General features: G+C 41.5%; 1 protein-coding gene across 2 annotated transcripts; it reads right to left on the bottom strand.

Moving 5' to 3' along the window:
- Positions 1-611: 611 nt before the first annotated feature.
- On the bottom strand, positions 612-14291 carry unm_sa1261 (un-named sa1261). Of its 2 annotated transcripts, none has more exons than XM_047572621.1 (4): positions 14004-14291; positions 6528-6753; positions 3502-3704; positions 612-2627 (listed from the first exon to the last, which is right to left on the bottom strand). In XM_047572621.1, exons 2-4 carry the CDS (start codon positions 6697-6699, stop codon positions 1806-1808), a joined length of 1197 nt encoding a protein of 398 aa, XP_047428577.1. In that variant the 5' UTR covers positions 6700-6753; positions 14004-14291; the 3' UTR covers positions 612-1805. The 2 variants fall into 2 exon arrangements, with proteins under 2 accessions (XP_047428577.1, XP_047428576.1); XM_047572620.1 differs by having other exon boundaries at positions 14057-14290.
- Positions 14292-25907: the final 11616 nt, after the last annotated feature.

Raw genomic sequence — 25907 nt, 5'->3', positions numbered from 1 at the left:
CTGTGCTCTTGAGCAGTTTCATAATTTAGGCATTTTACAACAGATGGGTAAGGTTGGCTAACGTTACATGTTTGGCTATTTAATTGATTTTCTTGTTAGGGAAATATGTTACTATTAGGAATGTATTAAATGACTAATCAGTCCCTTAGAAGACTGAGATTAGATTATTCCTGTAATCTGGCAAATTACCAATTCTACACTTTTGTCCTAAATAATTCATCGGCAAGCTCCCTTTTCTTAGCTAACTAGCTAACCAGCTGCTGGCACAGTCTTCTTGGCTAATTCAAAAAATAAATAAGTAAAAACACTTCCTAAACAAACAAATCCTTGAAAAGTAAAATAGAGCTTGTTCCTAGATTAAGTTGAAGATAAAATGAGAAAGTTATGTGTCCTTATTTACAGTTTTTTTTTTTTTTTTCAAAAAAATCAAACAAGCAGCAAAATATTTGTAATGTTCTAGTAGGTGGATTTTGTTACCATTAGGAGCCAGGTTGGCATCTCCTTTTCCCATCTAAATTCTTGGCTAGGCTAACCAGCTGTCTTAACACCCATTTTTTTTTTTTGATAGATTTCCAACTATTCCTTAATTAATAACAACAACAACAACAACAAAAGATTCAGTGTTTTTATTTCAACAAATCTTCACCATAGTAACAATATGTCATGCAATACTTCTTTTAAACAAGAAAGGAGTGACTTCTTTCCAAACCTTAAGGAACTTTTTCTACTTTTTTCTACATTCGTGGTCACATTTTCAGGGTTACGTCTTTTAATAAATAAAAAAAAATGAAAATGAAGAACAGTCCAAAGTGAATTTGCATTTGCAGTGGATAATTGGAATTAGGAATATTCCATATTTCTCAAATTATCACTATAATGTAATAATTTAGTTGCTCAAAGGATATATAATTTGTATAATTTTTATAAGTCATGCAAGTAAAGAAAAACAAAATTAGATTGCAAAGTAGACAGTTACAAACTGTCATTTTATTTTTTACTTTTATTTTAAAGATCATTAATTGGTACCAGTGTGCTGTAGTTTAATGGGAGGACTGGTTAGAAACAGCTCCTGTACAATAAGTTTCGGCATCATGGGAAAGTATGGGAAATAACTTCTACTTTAATGGGAAATCACAACATGGTGGTGAATGTTTGAATGTTTAAAGAAAAACGTAAACCTGCTTCTACAATCCTTTATTTTCTCAGTAAATTATTATTATTTTTTTTTTTTCTGAGAGAAAATAGAAAAAAAACTAAACAAAATCAGGATTCGTATCTGTGGTGCTGCTCAATAAAACAATCATAAATATGTGCGTCTCACTTAAATAAATAACTTAACTCCAAATAAAAACACTCCACACAAACCTACCAAACATGAAAACCGAACACTACATTAAACACACAAGTCAGTTTACGCACAAAGTCAATCATATCTTCCTCCTTTTCTTTACAGATTACTTTTTTTCAACATATTGCTTGTAGACTGTGTCGTTTTTGTTTTCTTCCCCTTCTTCTTTACAAGTTGTCCATTGTGTCCATGTACTATTCCAGTAACTGAAGTATAAACCACATACAAGAGGCTACAGTGTGTGACTGTCTCTCGGGTCATTTCCTCAGAGTTTGTCTTCATCAGAAATGAATAAATCTGCAGTGAAGCTACATCATATGTGAGGCTCTCAATCGTTTGCCGATGCTGAGCACCGGTCGGCGCACTTCCCTTCTTCCTTTCCCACACTGGGAGAAATCATCAGCACACAGCAGCGTACACGTGTGAGCGGGTAGCCCAGAGGCATCACTGGTCGTCTCTACACACAGATCTCGATGGGCGTCGCCACAAGGATGCGTCCTCTTTCGTTGTTGTCTCTGTTGACTCGCTCGTAGCTGCCGGTGGAGGACGGCGAGCTGTTGGCAGACATGGAGGAGTAGTGAGTGTCCATCATGAGGCCTCCCTTCGCCACCATGCAGGCGGGTGACAGGCTCTGCTGCTTCATTTTGTCCACTAATACGTCCTCTTCAGATGAGGATGAGCTGATGTCCAGAGGAGGTGCGCCGCCCTCTAACCCCCCACCGGTGCCATTAGCGTTCCCGTTCTCTGTGTCCAACATCCAGCACTGGTTGAAGTAGCTGAAGACTTCTTTTACGGAGCAGCGGCGCTCCTGCTCGATGGATAAGAGCCTACGAAACATTCGTAGAGCTTCATCCGTGAAACGCCGCCACTGCGAGGGCACCGTGCCCGTCCGACGCCGCTGCCAGCGGACAAACTCCTCGTAGAAGGCGTCATTGGGCATGGCCTTCTCCCAGGGGAAGTTTCCTGTCAGCATGCAGAACAGCAGCACGCCGAAGGCCCACACGTCCGTGCTGTAGTCCACGCAGAAGCCCTCGTGCCGAGAGGGGTCGCACAGCTCGGGCGCCGTGTATGGGATCGTGCCGCTCACGCGCTTCACTGGAGAGCCAGCACGTCGCGTCATGCCAAAGTCTGACAGCTTGACCTTTCTGCACTCTTTGTCAAAAATGAGGACATTCTCTGGCTTGATGTCCCGGTGGACCAGCTTCTTGCAGTGCAGGTAGTCCAGGGCGATGGCCACCTGGTGGACACAGCGCTTTGCCACCACCTCAGGAAGTCCTACCTGGACAGAGAGAGAGCAGGACAACAGGTCACCAACATGAAGCAGACACACCCTGCATCAGGGGTAAATACAGTCACCTAGAAAGAGTCTGTAAATAGATGCAGCTTTGATCTGAAGCACTGGATGGAAACAGCACCAAAGTGGAGGCTGCAGCAAACGTAATTTAAGATCCACGTCTCTTTGGTGGCGTAGGTATATCGTAACATGATATGCACCTCCCAGGAAATGTTGTAGAGATATGGACCATGAGGAGCTGTGATTGGTCTAAAAAGCATTTCCTTGTTCAACGGCTGGACAAGAACAGAAAGTTCTCCTTTGTTCAGCCTGCCACTCACCATCTACTCGCATGTCTTCTCTATGTTTTGTGCTGTAGTGATTTAAGTGAAAGTAACTATTGATCCACATTCCTCAACTTCAACTCCAACATGAGCTGCTCTGCTCCATTTGCCATTCAGAGATTGAAACCCCAGGCTGACCAGTTGTCGCTACTGTGTTTACTAATCCAGCTATCAAGCTAGCAATATGAACCAAAACAACACTACTTGACGCTACTTTGTGGATTTTGTTAATCCATAAAAAAATGTTAGCTGGAGCTTATTAAATTATAATGAGATGGAACTTCTGCTGTGATTTCCTACCTAGCTCTGCTAACTTTTGACACAGTGTTCATCAACTCAACTGAAGAGATTATTCAAAGTCCTTGTCTGGTGGGTGTCCAGGCAAGCTAGCTCAAGCTAATGCTAAAACAGATCTATAAATAGAGTTATGTTATGTTACAGAAACATTATACCTACACCGATCAGCCATAACATTAAATTCACTGACCATAAGGTTTAGGAATTACCTAATGAATGTGAAAAACAGCGGCTCTCACCTGAGGAGGGATGATGTCAAACAGATCTCCAGCCAGTGCGTACTCCTGAGCGAAGATGTAGTACTCGTCGGTTTCGAAGGCGATGCCGTACATGTTGATGATGAATGGGCATGGTGACAGGTAGAGGGAGACGCTGTACTCCCTCAGGAAGCTCTTCAGCTTGGTGGTCTTCTTCCTCAGAAACTTCAGGGCCATTTTTGTTCCTGAAAACGAGGACAGGACAGGTTACGTCACTTCAAGTCTCATGCCTCTCTGAATGTGTTTTTCCACCTAGTGTTTGGGGATTTATTTCACAGCTGCCTAATTGCTTGAAAGGACCTTAATTAAAATCATTTTATGAATAATTAAAATCTCCACACTGCATTAAAGCCTGATGGCTTCTTCGGCAGGAGATTTATACTGCGAACATTTCAAATCCTCTGCTGGACTAGTTTCTGCATGTTCCCACAGCTGGACCAGGATGTTGATCTGGTTTCAAGGATTTTGATGTTTACAGCTGCAAACATGTTCTGGAAGAGAGCTGGTAATAAGATTAACTAACAAAAGACAAGGAAGTCTTCTGACTTGATAAAGGATGGGACAAAAAACACATTTAGCCACCTAGACTCACCTCAACTCTTTTCAGCGGCCGAGGACTAAAGAAGCGGCGAGGGGAGACAAATTACTGCTCTGAACTGGGAGAAATACCCCAGACAATAACCTGGAGAGCTGCCACGACTGGCTTTAATTTCCCTGCACCAACAGTCAGCGGAGACGTTTCCAATAGCACTGGATCAGCTCTGCAAAGTGCTTTGTGCACTTTAGGAAAGGTCAAGAGGTGCTCACCGTGTCAGGTGTCCATGGTTTATCAAGTTTATATATCCACAAGACATTAAGATAAACCAAATACAAATATTCTTCATGCAAATATAGTTAATATTCATAGATAAGGGATTGCTTCGCGGTGATTTATAATACACTAGTCAGGTAATTGGAGCTCTCTTTTCAAGACCGTATATTTGTTCACATTCTGTCTGCAGCATTAAATTATTAAACGTTTCTGTTTGCAGTATGTAGTAGTAAGTAAGTCGTCAGCATAGTTGACAAGGCAATTCATAATTAAAGTAGCTGAAGCTACAGAAGATTTTGTGTTTTTGCTTGAGAGATAAGTGACTGACTGGCTTAAAGTTACAACTAATGCTTATTTTCAGAATCAATGTTTAGTGCCATGTTCTGAGACTTGTTCTTGATTTTGATTTGCAATGATGGAAATTAACCCCAGCGGTAACTACTGTACTCTAGCAGAACAGTTTGATGATACTATGACTAGATAACTTTGTTTCCCGAACCTAAATAATGAGGCGACTATAGACTTTGTCTGACTTCATGCACAGGCAACAACATTATTGTATAAGCTCCCAAAGCATGTTCAAATAGCCTTTTGATTTTCCAACTATTTCTATTGTAGAGTAATGTTTACCTGGAAAATGAGTTCCTTTGTTAAAGAGACTGCTGGCTAACATGAAAAGCAAAGCACCATCTGTTCAGGAGAACTCAAATGACTCTTGTTCAACTACAGTTCAGTTATTTAGAGCGGAAAACCAGAACTAAACTGAATTTATAAAAAAAATATATCTGCCCCACTGACCCAGAAAAAACATCTACAAAACACGACTTATTAATAGCATTTAAAATTGAAGGACATCACAATTTTTGAAAGAAAAAGAAGAAAGAATCTTTAAACTACTCTGAATAAAGATCCAAGAAAAGTCAGATAACAGAGGTTGTGCTTTTGAGCATGAAGCTCAAATGGTCTCGTAGCGGATTTGATCAAAGTTAAGAATTTCTCTTCATAAGGAAAAATACAACACTTTAGCATAAGCAGAAATTTTGACGGAACCACACACACCTATAGACAGTATGCGAATTTAAATATCTTGGATTATTGTTGTTCTCACAATAAATGACATAAGATATGTTTTTTAAAGTACTTATATCCACAATTTAAATGTTAATAAACTAAAGTATGACGAATCATTTATTTTTTAATCTTTCAGTTAAGTTCTAAAATTCATATGTTTATACAGTTATAAAAAAAAAAAAGGACAAGAAATTGATACCGAAAGATAATCAGTTTGGGCGTCTTTCTGAAACCTTTCAGACTTAATCTAAATCAGATCACATATATATACACAGAGCAAGAGAAAAAACGTTGAAATAAAATGAGAATTAAATCTGGGTGTTTGAGTGACTCCAGGGATAGAGTTTATCGAAGAAGGACAGGCTTTTATACACATCAATTTGTAGCTGAACCAGCTGCTGAAAAGGCATTTGCACACAATTATGATTCAAAGGGTTATAAAATACTGCACCTTCATCCCATTTGTTTCCAGAGTTAATTTTCCAGCTTGGATACCTAGGGCAGACTATTAAACCTGCACTTCTCTCTAGTCTGATGGGTTGGGGACGATGGCAGCAGCTAGACAACAAATAATTGAACTGCATCTCCACTTTGTTTTTCATGCATCCCCTAACTGCACAACGCGGAGGCTGGAAAAGGTCAGAATTAGTCTCTGTGACAGACTGCAGCCACTCGAAATGGGTAGTGAATCCGAGACTTTGCTCCATAAAAGACTATTAAAAGGCTGAGGGCAGATGGGTGACATTTTGGCTTTTAATGTGAAGAGGTTGAACAGATTTTATATTAGTTAAGTGGTGAATTTAAGTGTGTCTGTGCTTCATCCGTGCAGAAAGGGATCATGCATAACCTCTAACTTGGCCTTCAGAATGAATTTCTGAGATTAAAGTATAAGTGCTTATATCTCTGAATCCCTCGGTCTCATTTCCTGCAACTTCAAGCTGCAGAGTTTGTTTTGTGGCCTAATGAGTTTTATGTAGGTGAAGATGGGAACTCTTCTCCACCCCAATGGGAAGAAAAATGGACTCATCAGTTTTGATATTCTATTTTCCAAATGCATTAGTTGCTGTGATAATAAACTGGATAGTTCTCAGATATTTTGGGAAGATGTATAACCTTCAGTTATTACCTCTGATTTTATGGATGACCAGGTCCACTTTCCCATAGGTGCCTTTGCCCAGTTCGCGGACGACCTCGTAGTATTTGTTGATGTCCAGTTTTTCCAGGTTCTGTGCAGCAATCAGCTGGAGTTCCTCCAGGATGTCAATGGAGGAGCGGGAGCCGTGGGGTGAGGAGTTCATTCTGGTGCAGGGACTGGGCCGGGGGGCCGAGGGCTGGTCTGGAGACGATTGTTCCTGTGGAACAGGAGGAGCAGGAAGGAAAATAAGGTTCACTGTGAGGAAAAGGGGTCCACCCATGTCTGCTTCCCACACCAACTCGGCTGTATATAGAGCATATATGAACCGTAATCATGGGGAAAATCTTTGAGTCCAGGCCAAATGAACTGAATGAAAAGTTGTGGAGTTTTTTCCTTTTTCCACTGTAAACCTTGCAAACCACACAGTTACTCATACGGATCAATACTAAGTCAATAGGGCAAACAGTTGATTGACTGATACCATCATCCATGTTAGCAATTACAATTAAAATACCAATTGTAAGACATTCAAAACTAATGGTGCCAAGCTAAAGGTAGTGCCACTAGAAAAGCAGGAAACCGCAGCAACATTTCATGCTATCCAGTAGTTTGATGAAAAAAAACTGAGGGGAAGAACTTCTAATTTGTTGTTTTTGTCCTCAAACGTGATCAGCTCAATTAGCACTTTCTGCTTCCAGCAACAACTTTCCGTTTGCGTGATCTCCTCCAAACACGTATATATCAAAGAGACCCTGAAATAGCCTTAAGTGTGAGTGCGAGTGAGTCACAACTCCGATTCGAGGTGTTATCTACCTTTCATGGAATGCAGATGAAGGAAATGAGTTAAATGATAAAACTCTCAGAGGCACAAACTGTTGCTATTTGTAGAGCAGATCTTCTGCAGCTAATTAATGATCCTGCTACACTAACAAATGTGTCTATTTCCGATCCGGGCCTGCTGCCTTCCACACTCAGCAGATCTTTGTCGCCTTCTTTCTGCTACCAGAAGAAGCCAGCGCTGAAAGACCTCTGAATGGCTAGAGAGCCTTCACGGCCCTGATGGCGCAGCAGAATTGCTCCAGCTCTCGTTAACAGGGACGAGGAAGTGTCGAAGGAGACGGGATTCGAGCCACATCCTGCGCATCAGGTCCATCTGCGCTTGCCTTGGCGACAGCTCCTGACTCCCGCGTTAAGTGTGTGCAGGATCGGCAGGGATGTACATAAAACTCCAGTAGAGTGTGTGAAAACAATGAAGCCAAACCACAACAACACACAGTATGTTCCATCAGGGAGAACCACAGCAACAGAGAAGCTGTGATCTGGGGTCGGAAAATCCTTCTCTTATTCTATTTAGTCCATTAGTAATTTCGCAGGGGAATTATCGAGTCGGATTATGGTGACTTACAGCATCTTGGAAAATGACTGCACTATAAATAAACTGCACTATTAAACCTCACTTGCTACGACTCGCAGCTCTCTCTCCCGTCTGGTCTTTGAGCACACTGAAAATGCAGAAATAAAAGGCAAAACAAAATGTCCAATCACAGAGGAAATTGGACAATCTTGCAGAGGAGGGAAACAGGACAGAAGCAGCATGTGCTGAGCATTGAAGTAGGACAAGCAGGGGAGGAAAAAAAAAAGAGGAGTCAGCTGAACCCAAAGGTGCCAACTGGATGTCCATCACCGGTCCACTCAGCATCCCCGTGACAAGGTCAATAAAGCAGGGTGTGGAGCAAATGGAGAAAAGGCAGCTGCTCGCACAAGAACACGCACACAGCAGTTTCGTTTTACATGCTGTGTTTGTGTCTGTGTTTTAATTAAATTTCAGGTCCTTCTCTAAATAATGGCCGTTTTGTTGGAGGTGTTCGGCAGAGGCGGCATCTATGTTCAGTGTCAAAGTGCTCTCATTAACATTAATGAACATTGGAGGGAGCAAGAGAGACACTTTTCTCAGTCAAATAGTTTCTTTTTCTAACAGTACAAGAGTAAAGATGACATATTCTGCTTTACTGTAGATTTTATGTGGAACGAGGAAAGCAAAATAAAAGAGAATAGACTATAATACTCAACTCACCATTCACTAGATTGATATGGACTGCAACAAGTTTAAAACTTGCACCATTTTATTCTTAGCTTCACTTATCCATAAAGACGTGTGCCTGTAAGCCTGCAATATGTTTCACACTCTCTCACCCATGTAACCTCCCGAGCATCTCATTCGCTCGTCTCGTGTGCTGCCGTCATATCAAAGAGCCTGAAGATGAAAGAAGTCACAACCGGCGCTAATTAGGAGCATCTCCTGCTCGCCGCGGCTCCCAGAGCTCCTGCTCAGGGTAACGGTGCCACAGCTGCTCCCCCGAGGCTGTTAAGGAGACAAGAGGGGGCTGAGGCCTCCACGCTGCCTTCCTCCTCAGAGACATTCTCCTCTGTACATAAAGCTTATCTGGAACTCAGTCATCCTACTTTACGTCACTGCTGCTCGTCTTCACTCTGATGGTGTTACCGTTCTATTGCAGCACAAAGGAGCCCAGGGAGACTGTGGGGGCACCTGTTGAGGGAGAGCAGCAGTGACAGGGAGGTGAAAACCTCAGTGATAATCATCATTTATTCATATTCCTGCCTGTGACTGCAAGGTGTCACGCCTGTCATGACGCTGTGTCGCTGTGTGTGCAAGGACACTAACAATCAGAACGCCTCATGTGACCATCTCAATCACAACCAACTGGCCCCACAAATATTAGCTCGTAATAACCGTGTAAACACTTGATCTAATCGCTTCACTCTTGTTGGAACAATCCACTCCCTCTGCACATGTTTGCTGCACGTGGGTAAACATGAGGCGATGCGACAGAAACATGGAGGGAGTGAAACTAGTTTGTCAAACGAGTTTTTGAAAAGATAAAACCATGTGGACAGCAACGTTGAAAACATGACTCCACCTTGGTCTTTCTCTTCTTGCCGATAATAACCCCTGCACATTCAATCCTCCACAGTGGAAGGTTTTTGTCAATAACACTGCATTGCAATTGACGTTTCGGGGCATGTAAACATTTGCCTCACGTCATTTTATTCAGCAGCCATGTAAACAGGATTTCAGTCAGGCCTGAGGAATATTGTTCTGTGATTGTCAGAATGTTGCGGTCTTATTTTCAAGCGAGCTTCGCTCTCTGCAGTCCAGTCCTCTCTGGTCTCCCTCAAATGTCAGTAAATCAATTACAGCTCAGGGGCGGCCAGAGTTTTTAACTGGAACGAAGAACATGGATCAGATTTCTGATGTCCCCTACAGTTATTTTGGTCAGTTTCAGGGAACATTTTACACTCACTCTTGCAGCTCTCGTTCGCACTTCAATCTCTGCATGGCCTCCAACCTACATGCTGCTAGACCCGAGAAACAAACGCATCTTTTAACAGAAACGCTGAGCAATCTGAGGAGAACAGTGTCATTTATCACTGGTTATTATTCGTTCATGCGTCTGTGAGTAAATGTGACAAAGCCGACGAAAGTGCTGAGTAATGGTCGCTGCCTGGACCGCAGGAAAAACTGCCTCTGCCACCTTGTTTGTGTTCTGGGCCAGCATCGACTTGTAAGACACTGGCACCCAATTAATCATTCGTAATACCAAATCAATACGTCACCCGACTGAAAAATACTTAATGAACAAATGCTGCCATCTTGTACGAGGCTTGGCTCAGCACAGAAATCTCCAAATGGCTTCAGAAAGAGGAGAAATTGGTCATTTTGTTATCCACTGGAGCAGAGAGAATATAGGAGATGTGAGCGTATTTTCAATTTGTTTCCATTTTAGCCATGGCAGCATCATGCCCCAGTGTGTCAACAACTATGAGATGGATTGTCGTGAAATTTGGTGCGGATATCAATGATGTTGGGAGGGTGACTTTGATGATTACTGGATTTTTCCTCTAGCGCCATCCTAAGGTTAATGTCTGCCATAAACATTTGTGAATGGCCCTAACCCTAAGATGATGAAAAGGGTACATGATACCAAGCAATATCCAAAGTGCCAAAAATTGTTGTTCCTCTAACGGCCACTTGAGGCTCCACAAATAGACACACAGCCGTTAATTAGAAACAGTCTGGCCAACTCAAATCATGGCCGCCATGTTTGATACCTCGGAGGAAAGATTCTACAGTGTAACCCTATGGGGCAGATCATTTTCACCATTAACGGGCCTATAAATGTTACTGCCAACATCTGTCAGTATGTAAAAGGCCCTCACTTAAATATCATAGCGTCTTCTTACTTTAAATATCTTAAATGAGCCTGTAAAATGTTTTGTAGCGCAATCGCCTCATCAGTCATGGAGCTGTGTTTACCTTCTCCTCAGTCTCCGTGTTCATCCACCACAGAGAAAAGTTTGAAATTACTCAGATAAATTATAAATACTAGGAAATGGTGAAAATTCAACTAGTCTTACTGTTATTTATTGGTTAGATGCATCTAACATGGCGCCCACGATACATGTGACCATCTCAGAACCAATCAGCATAGCAGGATAGCTCAGACCGTCCATTCCCTAGTTGGCCAGACTCTCTCTAATAAACGGCTCTGACCTCCATGTCAAACACACACAAGTCGAGCCTTGCCAAGATGCCAAAGTCCCTAAACAAACCTTTCCTCAGGAAACATATGGATGTGGTCACAGAGGGTCTGAGGAAGCCGACCATACAATATGAATTAACGTGCAAAAGAATACAATTTTATAGACAGATCGTAGGAGCCTTTTATCCCCTAAAAATACATATTCTGTGCTGTTTCCTTTTAAAGTAAGAGTCATTGGTTCAGCACATTTGGCAGTGCTGTGTACTGCCTTAGCTGTAGAACTTTTACAGTGTTTAAACGGGAAGAAACAGCCTTGTAAACGCTGCTTAAATCAGAGCAGTGACTTCACTGGAGCAGACACGGATTATCCAGTCTATGCATTATTCAGTCAAGAATATTTATAAAAACGTGATTAACCATTCATTTTGAAAACATTTTGTTTGTCAGATTCTCATCACATCATTGAGCTTTATCACATATACATTTGTTGAACCTTACAGTTGATTTAAATGTCATGAATGGTGCAAACATTCATTAGCAGCAGCTCCACGTTTTCTGCTCTTTTGAACGTATATTTCAACAAGGCCACAAAATGGCTCCAGCCCGAGTTGTGACAAACCAAACTCTTATCGCTCCTGTGAACCTAGCGACCCGTTGGTCCCGATTCCAGCTAATGATCAGCGGCCGAACAGAACGATCATTACCCGTCGGGGTTAACAAATTACAACTTTTTATCTTTTACTGACGCGAAGTGAATAGCTCCTCCCTTGAGAAATGTTCGTCAATTGATCGTTTGGGGAGACAAAAGGCCAAATTATTTCTGCTTTTAGCTTCTCAAATGGCACAATGTGCCACTTTTCCTTGACATGACTGGGGTTTTTTGGCCATTTCATAGGCCAAACAACTTCATTTGTCTGCGGTTTAGGTGGCACATGAAGAAACAGCAGCATACGAGGCAGGTGGTCGTAATGTTTTGTCTCATAAGTGTTAGGTCTCAGGAGGAGACGAATGGTTGATTTGTATGTTTTGGCATCCAAAAGCGCAAAAAGACCAAATTATCACAAGCTGAACAAAACAGTCTGCCCTCTGTAGTTTATGTCCTTGGCTCTCCTGTGTGAGTCTCTGAAGGCCCCTCCGCTCCACCTTTTGTCATTCTTAAGTGTCCAACTCTGAGCCAGTGAGCTTATGTTACCGTGTGAAACGTTCTTTTCTGCCCGCCATGATGCAACAAACCCAGAGGGATTATTTCTGCCCCAATGAGCAGCTCTGTCCTCTGGAAATGTTTGTAGAAGTCAGGCTCCGTCCCCGCCAGCCATCACAGCGCTGGCCTTCACGCTCACACTGCGAGCGTGGACAAGCCTCCCTGTGTGGCGGCCTGCGGCTCGACCCTCCTCTGGGGCCCCGGCCGCCGGCTCCCACAGAGTCTCATGGAGCTGTGGAGCACATCAAAGCAGCTGGCTTTTACTGGCTCGACCCACAGCGGCTGCGAACACTGAGGCTTTGTGCCTGCACGCTCGGCGGCACATCACTGGGCGTTCTGCTTTAATGCCGAGCCATTTCTCGTCCTGTGAAGCCCTCGCTATAGACGGCAACGTTATCCCCTTTGTCTGCTTTAATCTCTGCCTCTTTCTTCTTCCCCGACTGTCTTTCCTGTGCGTGCAGGGCAAAATAAAGACATCTCAAAGTGGGGCTTTTTAACCAATTATTTTTCCGGTTAACCTATGAAAAAATAATAATAATAAAAAAAAAAGACAAATTCAAAAGTCAAGAGAAAGTCCAAAACCTGAAAGATAATGACGCTCTATGTGTTGCTTTCTATTCTGTGGCCGTCCAACAATAATAACTGGCTTATTCATCAGCTGCAGCAAGCTAACCAATGCTAATATTAGCAAAAACTGCAACAAACTAGTATTAATAAATTATTATTGACTAATCACAGAGTCTATGCAATGAAAAAAAAGTTTCCAAGTCACCTCTGCTTTCTTTTTTGTTCGGCCAACCTACCATCTACCTTCCTTCTTCTTCTATAACCAACCTTCTCTGTTTGACACATGACTGGCACAACTAGCCAATTTATTGATTATGTTTCAGAACCACAGGAAGAAGGTCCCAAGAGTCAGTTAATCAATGAACATGACATTTTCTAAAAACATTTTCAGAATGTCTTTTGAAAACGGTGAGAAAAATAAACTTCTCAAAAGAGAATTTATCGTTTTCAAATATCAGAATAAGCAGAACAAACAGACATATGATCTCCTCTGGATTCCCTTCAGCCCCGAAGGTGACATTTCTTGTTCAAATTCGTCATCTGGGAGGCTAAAACTGGAAATATCTCAAAATATTAAATATTACTACTGCTAGGGCTGTTATTATAAATAGGCGATTAATAGAAAATTAATCAACCCCCAAATCATTTTCTATTAAGAACCGTGAATTCTGCACATTTTATTTAATGTACACAAACTAACTGCGGCACAAAGAGCTCAAGTGTGGATCAGCTCTGCAGACACAAAGCAGCACATCCATGACAACACGCAGCACATGTGGACTGTGCGCACAAATCCACGCATGCAGCGTGTGAGTGGCTGAAGGCAGGTGACAGAAACACAGGCTTCAGGTGGGACACAATAGCTTCACAGCGGCTCTATTGTTCTGACACATGCTGCGCGTCCAACTTTGTCCGGAGGAAGGGAATTCAGAATAAGATGTATGAAATAACAGCACCTTAAAGGGAGCGTAATTGACAGTGTGCAGCCTTGTAAATAAAACGGACGAGTGATGCTGCCACGAAGCAGCGAAGACACAAACACGCGCGCGCACCCACACACACACACACACACACACACACAGAGAAAAGACACGCAGTCAAAAGCAGAACCAGAGCTGAGAATGCGTGCAAACACACCTGGAGCAGCCTTTAATTATCAGTTAATTGGTTCGGTTTGATTAAAGACGAACCTTTTCTCTGTATGCTGCAGCTGTCAGTCCATCCAGACGACGCTCTGCTAATTCTCTGACAGCAAACGTCCTCCAAGCAGCTTTATTTGTGCCTCGCAGTGCGGACCGGAGTCTGCAGCTCAAACCTCAGCGGGGACCCGGGACGTCTGCGCCGCCGTTCACAATCACCTCCTCTCGGCCGCTGACTCTCCCTGGACCCGCTCTCTATTGTCTCCGCACTCCGCCGGCGGACACGCCCACCGCTCCCAGCGGCCCAATCAGAGCGAAGAGCCGCGGTGCGCTCCGCTGAGGTCATGACGCCTTCACAGATTGCAGGAATTCAACGTCCAACAAAGGCCTGCTCAAATTATGAGGAGAACAAAAGATTTAATGAGTTCATAATGATTCTGTTATGGTTTAAAATGGAGATGGCTATTGGAATTGATATTAGATGATAATTAGGTTGCGCTTAGACATTCAAGTTTGAGCCCGTCTTATTATGACCAGAGATGGCTGAAAACGTTCTTTCTCCGGCTTCTGTCTTTGGTCTCATGTTACCTTTGTCACATTTTTGTATTTTTACCATATATCGAATCATTAATGCTATATTAAAAAACTAAAAAAAAAAAAAAAAACTATTTATATAAAAGCTAAAAAGTGTTTTTCTCATTTCCGTATGTTTCTTTTTTTTGGTGGTGAGAGAAAATGTTTAAAGAGATTTTAAATGGCCTTTAATAAAAGAAGAAGAAGAAGATTTTTTTAACAGTTAATAATTTAACTGATATATTCTTGTATTTGTAGCCTTTTAGCTGAGACATTTGTAGGATACAAACTATAGCTTTGTTCCGCAGACTGTTTCCAGAATTCATTTAGGCTTATTTTGCATAATTTTCTTTGAACTGTCAGTGTTGGCAAGGGAAAATTATCTTTCTCCTGTAAGGAAATGTAGCCGAACGTTTTGGTGTTGCATCTAATGCATAATACTATATTTTTTATCTTTAAGTTGACAAACAAAGACATGACTACCAGTTTCCCCCTTGTTTCCCACGTCAGTGAATGCAGCATGAAAGGAAAGCAAAGCAAAGCACAGCGTGTACCTGGAGAAATGTGTGGCTGTGACTCAGTGGCATTTCGAAATCGATGGTTCACATTGACAAAAAATAAATATATAAAGAGACGAGAGAGGAACACGTGGTGGAATTCAACCAGACTGAAGAGCTGCTTTTCAAAAACACTGTGGTTTGTTGTATTGATTAAACTCTACAATGGCACACTTAATGATCCTGGAGAGGAGGATGTGGTTTACTGTGAAAAGGCCTCAGGCTGAGATGCTGCTCGGGCTGTGTGTGGGCTGTGTAATGGTAAGGAGGTAAAATTATCACCTGATTTTAAAAACCGAAGTGTTTCTAATGTTGTTGGGAATGAGTAACTCCGCGTTACTGTAAATTCACTCAGATAGATTTTTTTCTGATGAACTCCTCGCATCTCATGGCCCTTTTCAAAACTCTGTTGAATGGCAATAGCTAACAGCTCATAACCTCATATCATAGGTTCACAGAAAATATGCTTACGGGCTTTGCTCTGGTCCTAAAGTATTGTAGAAATCAAAAATACGATGGCGCAAGGTGAAAAGTGATGAACCAGGGTTCATCCTGTGGGGAGACTAAATGACCAGTACCTTTAAAAATAACACATAAAAACATAATAGAACAAACAGGGATCGTAAATGTAATTCAAGTTTGTAAAATTCTTTAAAAAGTAATGATAACTAATAAGTATAAACCATCTGACCTGAACTGACTTGGTCAAAGGATCAAAGTCAGATGTTTTAGGCTATAGCTTCAGGAAGTTTTGATTACATGTCAGTTTCAGAGACATGCAGACATCTCTGTGTGGACGTGAAAGCAGCATGGAGCCATGTGAGCAGAATAAACAGCAGAGCAGCGGTTTGATTATTCTGCCAGCGTCTTCACATGCGACGTCCGTCTCGCTCAGTAACATGAAGTCAGAGGGTCTTTTTTAATTCACCACGTCCTGACTCATCACCTTCATCGCCATGCTCCTATTCTGCCAGCAAAGGAATTAGTCTCCAGGAAGACGGACAAATACAGAGCCAGGACAAAGGGACACAAACACGCTGATCATTTTTTCCTTTTTTTCCACACTGTGAGATTACTGCTGAATTAATCTCAGAGTTTATTATTCTACCATTCACACCTACGTGCTGTATGAGTCTGGACGCTTCTGTCAGCTGCTCACATCCTACAAAGAATTAATGAGCAGGCAACACCTTAAATAAGACTGCAAGTCCCTGAAGAGGAGCAGAGGTGATTCTGGCATTTGTAAATTTCTCCAGGGACAGGTGTGCACTTACACTTAACAGGAGAGTGACCAACTTTAAAGGGATAGTGCAACAAATTGGGGAGTAGTTTTGTTCATCCTTTCCTGCAGATTTAGAGTATTAATAAAATATGTCTGCACTGCAGTTTGTGATTTAAGGGCACCTTGATCACATAAAAAGAAAATGAAATCCACAGGAGTAAGAGGCTACTCTGCTAAGCTAGGCTAGTTAGCTTTTAGTTGGACCCTTCCTTCTACAAAAGTGAAATTGAAAATTTAGCCTATGTCTTATTTATGTGGAACAACAGACTCAGTTTTATTAAGCAGGAAAAGTTGGGTCCATTTGGATTTTGACTTGTTTGTCTGGTTCTCAGTTTTGACCATATGAGTAGTTGCTATTTTTTTTTTTTTCCCTGCACTTTTGCTTCTTTGCCGAAGGGGCTGTCACTGCTGTTGTCACCCAAACACTGTCCCATCCTTTAAAGCGATCAGAGTCTGACATGCCTGCTGCACTGTGTGAGGGCCAACTTTAAAGCTGCCGTCGGCTGAGAGTGAAACCCAGACTGAGCTGGAGGACAGTGAGGATCAGCGTTGGGCCAGCTGAGGCAGTTTTCCTGCAGGAGGTCTAAGGGCAGATAATTAGCTGAGTGTTGGCTCATTATCATAGCAGCGTGTTTGACTGCATTGTTTGATCAATTCTCCTTGGGCAGGAATAATGAGATCCCAGGGCTGGGAGGAAGTTACCCTATGTGCTTCTTTACATCATATGCACCAGAAACAAACACACGTTCTGTCAGTATGTGGAACTAACCTGGCATGTTCGTGCAAAAATGCAGCGTTAGTGGTGACCAATGATTGGCGCCTCACGTTTGTCCTCATTTGCCCCGACTTTTGTTTTCCTCCACACATAATAAAAATCCACCCACCAGCTGGGACTCCTTCAATCAAGGTTACGGCGGCATTTTCCCAGAATGCCACACTGCGCCATGAATCCCCCATGGGCTGACATCCAGGGGTTTTAATCTCGCCAGGAGTCAGACACAGGGGAGCCAGTTACTGGCCTGTTTGTTAGAGCTTTCCTCAGATAACCAGACTCAATTTCCCAGCCCGATGGCAATCTCTGTGAGCGCGGGGAGACCGAAGTAGAGGCAAAGATCAGGAGAAAGATTGGTACTGTTATGCAATTACTCTAAATGCTGCGTTCGCATAGCAAGAGGGACATGTAAGAAAAACGCTGGTGCATGAAGCAGTCAAAACTGTTGACAGTTCCAATTAAAACTTCAGATATTTATATGTTAATCTCCAGAGGCCCCAAGTGTTTGCTCACACATTAATACTGAGACCACTTTGAGATCACATTGCTGAAATTTAACCAGCTTGATGAGTAAGTGGTCAAACACAAATGACTAATCTCATTCATTCAAATGATCCCCTTACTTTTCTTCAAGTGCTACCAACAAGGTCACATTTGTGTTTATAGGACAGATTGCCATGAAATGTCATGATGACCTGAAATCACTCCTTACCCACGTAGTGAAATATTTTAGTTTACTGAGTATATTTCACCAATCAGCACGTCGGCATTAAGCTCAAAGCAGTGCTGTGTCTAAGTGGGGCCTCACGGGGCTCTTCGCTCATGGGCTCTGTTCTCTAATTTCTTTTGATTGGTGACTTTTTGCCTGTGAATCTCTCTTTGCTAATCAAACCAAGGCGCAAAATACTCATAAGTTACCAACCAAATCACTTTTTTATACGGGGGGAGCTTTAGGTGGATTTAATTTGAACAGAGGGTAACTGTTTCCCCTTGTCTTCAGTGTGTATGCTAATATAACCTAAGTGAGGTAGCATCGTGTTTACTGGGGTCTCAGCTCATGTCTGGACACAGTAAGAAAGCAAAGCCACGTTCAAACGTCCGCCTAACCTCAACAGCTGTCTGATTGAGTCTAATTTGAAGCCACTAATTGATGAATTAATATTTCATGCACCGCTCTGTCTTCCATATTCATGACATCCTCTCCTTTGATATGTTAGTGTCTCCGCTTGATTATGAAACAAACTTCTCCAAACCGGTCGGTCTTCAGTCTCTAAACCCTGCTGTTGTTGTTGCTGCTGCTGCACATGTACAGAGGACACAAGTGCAAGCAGGTGAAGGGTATTGGGATTTGTCACAGCGCACATCTGCCATGTGCCCTTTTTTTTTACCAGCAGAGAAAGCAGACGCCCCCACACAGGCCACAGCACTATGGCAAATGAGAGCCGCTTGTGCGGCGACAGTGCGTGGACACGTGCGCCGAGGGAACATTAACTGCACTCTGACACCGCTCTCTCCCTTGCTTGGTTGTGTTTTTTTTCTTTTTTGTTTTTTTTCTCCCTTGACAACAAAAAAGTAGGAAGAATATTTATTTTCATCACCACCTCTATCCACTGTGACTCTCCATTGAAAGCCTGTTAAGTGAAGCGAGTGGTTCGTAATTCTCAGGAGACAAAAGCGTTAATAGTCAATAGCTTGTTTTCGTCTTACAATCTCAAGACGAGAAGGATTAAAATGATTCAAGTCCTCTCTTGGCTACAGCACACCGCATCATGCCGAGGCTATAAACAGTAAATTAAAGCTTGTAGCTGTGCAGGAAATGATTGAAAATCTGCATCCAATAGTTTGCAGGGACGCCTGATAAACCTTCTCTGGCTGACGTGCATGTAGACTAATAAATATCAAATTGTTATCCTATTGTTATTATTAATAATATTTTATTGCAGGTGCTGTCACCCCGATTATAATTAAATCACACTGTTATCCTGGTTTATTTCACCCTGTGTCTCTATGGTTCATTCCACCTTTGCACTCTCCACCTTCATTGTAGAGATTCAGGGAAACAACAAGCTCCATGCAGCTTTCCAAACAACCTGATTGGAGACTGATGTACTCGGCTCGGCTGTAATTAATGAGTGCGTGTGCACAAACGAGCTTGTGTGAGTTCCCTCCTCTAGGCACGGAATCTCATGCGTTTATTCAGACGTGCAGAAAAGGATGTTCAGAGAGGCAGATATGGTAGCTCCTCCTGACCCTGGCGTTGGCTGCTCAGAATATTAACGCTGGCTGATTATCTGCAGACTGCAGACAGAGAAAGGCCCACCGTGCTACACGGTAGTAAACAATCCAGCCTGTAATAGGTTCTTCTTTTTAAAAATACAAGACGCTTCATGATCCAAATGTGTTTTGAACACGTTCTTCTCGTCGTTTTTAGTGATTTAAAGCAGCTATAGTTGCTATTTTATAATGTATCAATGTGAATAAAAAATGTAATGTGTAACAGACCAGTTGTAGTGATGAATTCACTGATTCTACAGCTCTGCTAGCCTGTATAGACCTCTAGTGATCTACTAATAATGAAAATAAGAACGCTTCATAGACCTACCTTGGTCAGAACAGACTTGTGTCAGGCTGCATCCGGACACAGGATGAAAATTACTAATAATATGGACATAGAGTTCCTTTAAGTGGTCCAAGTACAGATCCCTGTGGGACGCCGGGAAAGGTTTAAAACAGTAATAGTAGGTTTGCTATCAAGGAGTGTCATTGCTAGGGGGTGGGTGTGCCTGGTGTGGTCCAGACTCTAGACAGCGGTACATGTTTGTCACAAGATGGTCAGTGTTATTATCTCTCCTGTCAATAGCTTTAATGTCGCGCCTGATTGGTACACTGTGTGTGATAAAATGTTCAGGGGCGAAACATGGAGGTAACAAACCAACTAGCTGTTCAAAAAAGCTGAAAAGATTTGAAAATGTCAGAACAGAGCTGGAAACCATGCGGGCAGCAACGCTGAACAACTGTTCCGTGTAACCAGTTAAGTTGGAATATCTAATCAGCAAATGCAGCCAGAGTGAGTTTTAGCTAAATGCTGAACTTTGATGTTTTGGTTCACTCTCGCTATGTGACCTGAACATACGTGGAAACGAAAACCAGAGCTAAAAGAGAGAGAATGATGGACAAACAAGTCTCTAAATGTATAAATAAGCAAAAGCTTAGCTCATAGTGTAAATGTCAGCGCTGAGTTCAGTATTTCTTTTCATCACCTCTAAAAAAAATTGTTTCATCTTTAAAGACTTTCATGCCATTTACTGTATTTCTATATTTCTCTATGGTATAGTGCTCATTGGGAATATTTGTCAGTTCTGTTCTGTCATTTTATCTCATTATAATCAGCCTCATTGTAAACACCTCCTTACAGCCACTGAAGCGGTTTAATTTTAATTTGAGTCATGGGTTTTGTGGTTGATGTATGGATTATACAGTATATGTTGAAAATATCTTAGTCCTGCTTGTTTATTCATTCCTCGCATTGCAACTAGTGTCTTTCTTTTTCCTTTTTTTCCTTTTGATGCAGTTAGTTCACTGAATGCTTTCCAGCTGCATTATTTGTTGGTAATGTCATTGAAAGTGTATTAACTGATCAAAATCACCATTTCATTTGGAGCTTTTAATAAGGTGCTGCGACTAGCGTTCCGTCAGAAGTCGCTGCAGCTTATTAAAAACTGGAGACCTCATCTTTCCCGATTCCTTCACTATTCAGCTGTTTCAGAAGATTTGTTGGATCAAACTTAATTGGCTCGGGCCTAAATACACTGAAGTGAAAGAAGCTCTGCTCCACTAATGACCATGTAAACAGAAATGTTTTGGTGTTTTTTTCTTTTTACATTCTCATGTAGATAAAAAAGGATCATCTTCATGGTCAGTAAAATGAACCACGTATCTGCTTATGTAACTGTGGGGGCAGATCACGAAAATCAAATATTGAAGAATATCTTTGGAGTTTCAAGGTGATGTTCGGGCTGCTCTGCAAAAAAATACTCAGTGGTAAGATACAGTTGATGGTCACCGGCTTTGTTCAAGCACAGCGTGATAAGTAAAGAAGAGCTCCTGCTGCAGCCGCTGAGTCAGAATGCACCTTTTATACAACCAAATACTGAGTGAAAGGCCACTCACATTAGTTTAAAAAAAGACAGTATGGCAGCTTTAACATTTATCTGGTGGCATAATGGAAGCGTGAGTCAGACACTATGAAATGTTAACACAGATAAATGGACACATGTGTGCAGGAATTCATTACATTTCACATTTGATTTTTGTGTGACGTCTTAAACTGAAGAGGACAAAAACCTTAATTGCAGCCACTAAAGAACGACAGCGGGACGAGTCAGACTTCGAAATAACTTAGGGGAGATATTACCCAACAATTATTTCATAAATGTGAATGAGTTATTCTGACCTGAAAAAGATCAATACCACTTCATATATAATGCTGCTCTCCACTGAAGGGACAGAGATCCCTGATACGGTTAGCAAAATTAGCCGCTCCAGGCAGCTTGTTTCTGTGTTTACGCTCAGCCACACTGAAACACAGTCACACTCAACACATAAGGTTTGATTAATGAAAAAATAATTGTTTGGAAAGTTTGAAATAAACTGGAATCATCTTTGAACTCAAAGATTTGCGATATTTGTCTGGCATCAATCAGCTTTACTCAGTGCGTGCCTCGCCCAACTTGAAACGAGCTGGCAGGAAACAAAGGTATAATACAATTAGAAACGGATTAAAGTTTTGATGATCAAAAAAACAAAAACAAAACAAACATAAAGCTGTGTATGGCTCACAGCTGTTGAGCGAGTAAAAGGCACACGTGACAATAGACCAAAAGTGATCTCATTTATTAAAATGCCTGTGGTAGTTTTAGTCATGGCTGGTCATAAGACACACGAGACAAATGTGGGTGAACAAATGGATCAAATAACCAAATGAAAAAATGGGGGAAAAACTGTCGTATAAGGTCAGAGGTAAATGAAAAACATGTGGATACCTGGTTCATGGCAGCAAAGCATAAATTCAACCGCCATATTGTACAAGTAAGTTCCTCTTAATGTATCAGTGCAGGATGTCTGTCCACAGTTAAAATCATCTCAGCTGACTGATTTTTCAAACAAGCTGTTTGGTGATAAATGATAGTTAAGTATAATTGAAAACATGGGCTTTCATTACGCTCAAATTTCAACACATATCAGATCTTGGTATATTTTTATATTTCACGGATGGATGATACGAATGTTGACATTTACTGGTATTTAGTAGATACACTTCTGCAATCAGACATGATAAACTTAAAATATTATAAAGTGGACTTTATTGCAGGTCTTGCAGGTTTGTTAGCTTGTAGTGTTTATCTACAAGCGTCAGTTCAATAGGATCCTTGTTTGAGGTCTTGTTTGCAGCTTCATTATGACCCACAAATTATTTACCACTAGTAATCTGTCATAACCAACAGATTAAAACTCACTTGAGCAGCTGACAGAGGCCACGATGCTCCCCAGCAGTTAGCTCAACCACTTTGTAGCTCAGACGGTGCACATCTTCAATATCTCCCACAGCGGAATCAAAGCCAGAGGATTAAAAGCTTCCTTCTGCACTTTCTTCAAACTTTTATTTATTAATATCCATGGGGAGGAAGGCAGTACATGAAACTTCGCTTTGAACTGACTTCTGAGGAATGTCTTCATAGTCACCTTTTCAAGGCCCCCCGTCATCGTGAGATGGGAGATCGTTTTTCTCTTTCTTCAGGTTCACCTGTCAGTGCTGGAAGAGCAGCTTCACGTCTGGATCGAAGGACTAAAAGAAAAGAAAATGTATGATTGACAAAACTTTTTCACGTTGGTCCTTCCAATCAAGCCCTTGTGTTTTTGCTCCTTTATGAAGGTAGGGAAAAAGAAAAACTGGTCAGTTCATACACATCTTCACCAGGTATAAAAGATTTTAATTTGCACAAATTAATCTTCCAGTGCTGAGATGCTGCTTGGATGCTGGTGGAGAACCTCACCTCCACTCAGCAGGTGATGAATAATCAGTTTTGTTCAGTTTTGTTCTGTAACATGTTTTGTCCCTCCTGGTAAAACCCAGCAGACCAAATGCAGTTTTGTGGAATCAAACGAGAAGATTTATAGTGAAATGTTCTACAAAGCAAATCTCCCTGTCTCTCTTTGTGCCATTTGAGGCTGCCAACACGCACGTTTGCCAAGGCCAGCTTTGACATTTCCTCCAGCCAACTTCAGAAGAACCTCAAACTTAAAAATCTGTTTATTCATCTACTTGATTAGTGGACTGATCACCACTGTGCGGGAACTGTAGCAGTTCAAACCTCGGCAAACAAACAGCTAATCCATCTCTGTAAGTGAAATTTAGTTACCCCAGATTTATGAGGCAGGAATAATACTGCCATTATTCTCACACTGTCAGTAATAATTCTGCCTTTTATCTTGGTCCTGCTGCTCTACAGCTGTGGGCACTAATTCATGCAGAAACATAATGGCCTCATTAAATACAGCGGATGCTCCCTTAGCACCTAAACAACACAGGGAGCGAATTTACATCAATTTACATCTCTGGCAAAAAGGGCTGAAGATGTTCTGACAGGAGGCTTGATTTTACTGGTAGATTATTCTGGATACGAACAGAACTGAACTAATGAACTTGGCAGGTACCATCTGGTACTATCTGTAACTAAAATTCCCCCATAAACATATATATATATAAGGTCGGTATAACATAATGGACTGCGTTAGTAATATTCCACTTAATCGGGCATTAGTCCATTAGGCCAATTATTCTTAACATGGATATCAGTACAGTTTTATGAGAGAAAAGCTATTTTGAAAAGCTATCAGGCCTATTTTGATCATACTAAACTTTTGCATTTATTTCCTCTATTCAGCATTTTGTACTTACACTTTCAGGAATGTTGTGCAAAAGTTCACGCTCCCCAGAGGATGATTTCAACTCAACAATAAAGACTTTTTGTTGAGTCTTTTTTTATTTAGGTCATAATGTCAACATCTGACCCTTGTGTGATTAGATATTGCCTCACTTGTTCTTTGACCTAGTTCTCAAATGTTAACATGCCAACACACTAAACCGAGGTGGTAAACAAAAAGGACAAACATTAGCGTGTTAGCATTGTAACTGTGCAAAGAGATTGTTAGCATACAGATGTTAGTGTAGCATTTAGCTCAAAGCGCTACTCTGCTGAATCTGCATTCATTACAGTGGAAGTGTTCACCTAATATGTCCGTGCAGAAATGCATCACTTTAGCTTCTTTTTTTTACCACAGTAAGATAATTTAAATACCCTGGACGTTCTGAATGTTGTCTTATATATAGTAGTGGGGGTGTTGCAAACCAGATACACAATGTGACCAAAATATTTTTAATAATCTGTGTTGTGTTCAGAAGAGAAGTTCAGTTATTGACCTGCATAATAGCCAGTGTGACTGACATGCTAACAACATAGCTAGCTACACTTGGTAGCACTGTAGTTTGTTCCCTCTTTGGCAGTCTCTTACGAATGGTTCGTTGCTCTGATTGGTTGAAGTTAAGCCTCGTTAGTGCTTGACCTTATCCAGGCATGACTTTCCATTTAATTCTGTGCAACACACAAACTGGCACATGGGATATGTTGTTATCCCTGTGGATCTCACACCTTTAAAATCTATACATCCCACTGTGGGATAAATAAAAGGATTGTCTTATCTTAAAAGTATGGACACACCAAGCTGCCATCAAAGAACCTGTGGCAGTGAAGGCCAACAGTGTTCACGACATGTTCACATGTCGACGGTATCTACCTCAACAAGTTGCACATGAACGTTCCGCCAATACATGCTTCATACCAGCAAGTGGCAGTATTTTTCATTCAAAGGGGGAAATTTGAAAAGCTACTGTTAGCTGAGCAGTTAGGACTAGGGAATCTCCCTAAAGAGCTATCCTCACCTCAGTCATGAGGAACAGTTGGTTGAGTTTATTTATCCAAGATGATAATGCTAATAAACAGATGAGATGGAGATGAACATAGATGAGTCTCACTCAAAGGTATAGGAAGCTAAAAGAGAAAAATGGATGAGCTGGAAAGTCTGACCCGTGACAAAGTGTCTTGTGTCCGGCACAGGGAGGCCGGGGAATGACAACGGCCCTGAGAGGCCTGCTCACAAGTCCGACCACGCAGGGACAGGAACACCCAGAGAGGCCACAGCGTCCCAGACAACAAACAGGACGTCAGGAGGGGAATACAAACGAGCCTCAGAGCTGAAGACCTAAACCAACAGAACAAACACCTTCTGTCAATGTTTCTGACCAATGTCTGGATTGTTATTCATGTCTTGACCCACTTTTAATCTACATTTTATCATGTGAACACAAGCGTCAGCTAGTATTAAGATGAAATAGTGCGTGTTACGTCATCATTTTATTCCACCAACATGAGGACGACTTAACATGCATATTTAATTAAACCATCAAAGAGAAAATAATTGTGTCATTGCAGCATGAAATCTTTATCAATTAATTACTGTCCTGAAAAAATAAGCACTTATGTAAAAACATGTAGAAAATAGTAGCTGAATAAAAATACATACAAGGATGTTATGTAAAAAAGTAGGCTAATAATTAAAGTACAAAGTATCACGAGGCTCTACAGAAGAAGCACATAAAAG

This window comes from Mugil cephalus, chromosome 20 (assembly GCF_022458985.1).
Source record: "Mugil cephalus isolate CIBA_MC_2020 chromosome 20, CIBA_Mcephalus_1.1, whole genome shotgun sequence".
NCBI lineage: Eukaryota > Metazoa > Chordata > Actinopteri > Mugiliformes > Mugilidae > Mugil > Mugil cephalus.
This window is presented reverse-complemented; position numbering and strand designations above follow the sequence as displayed.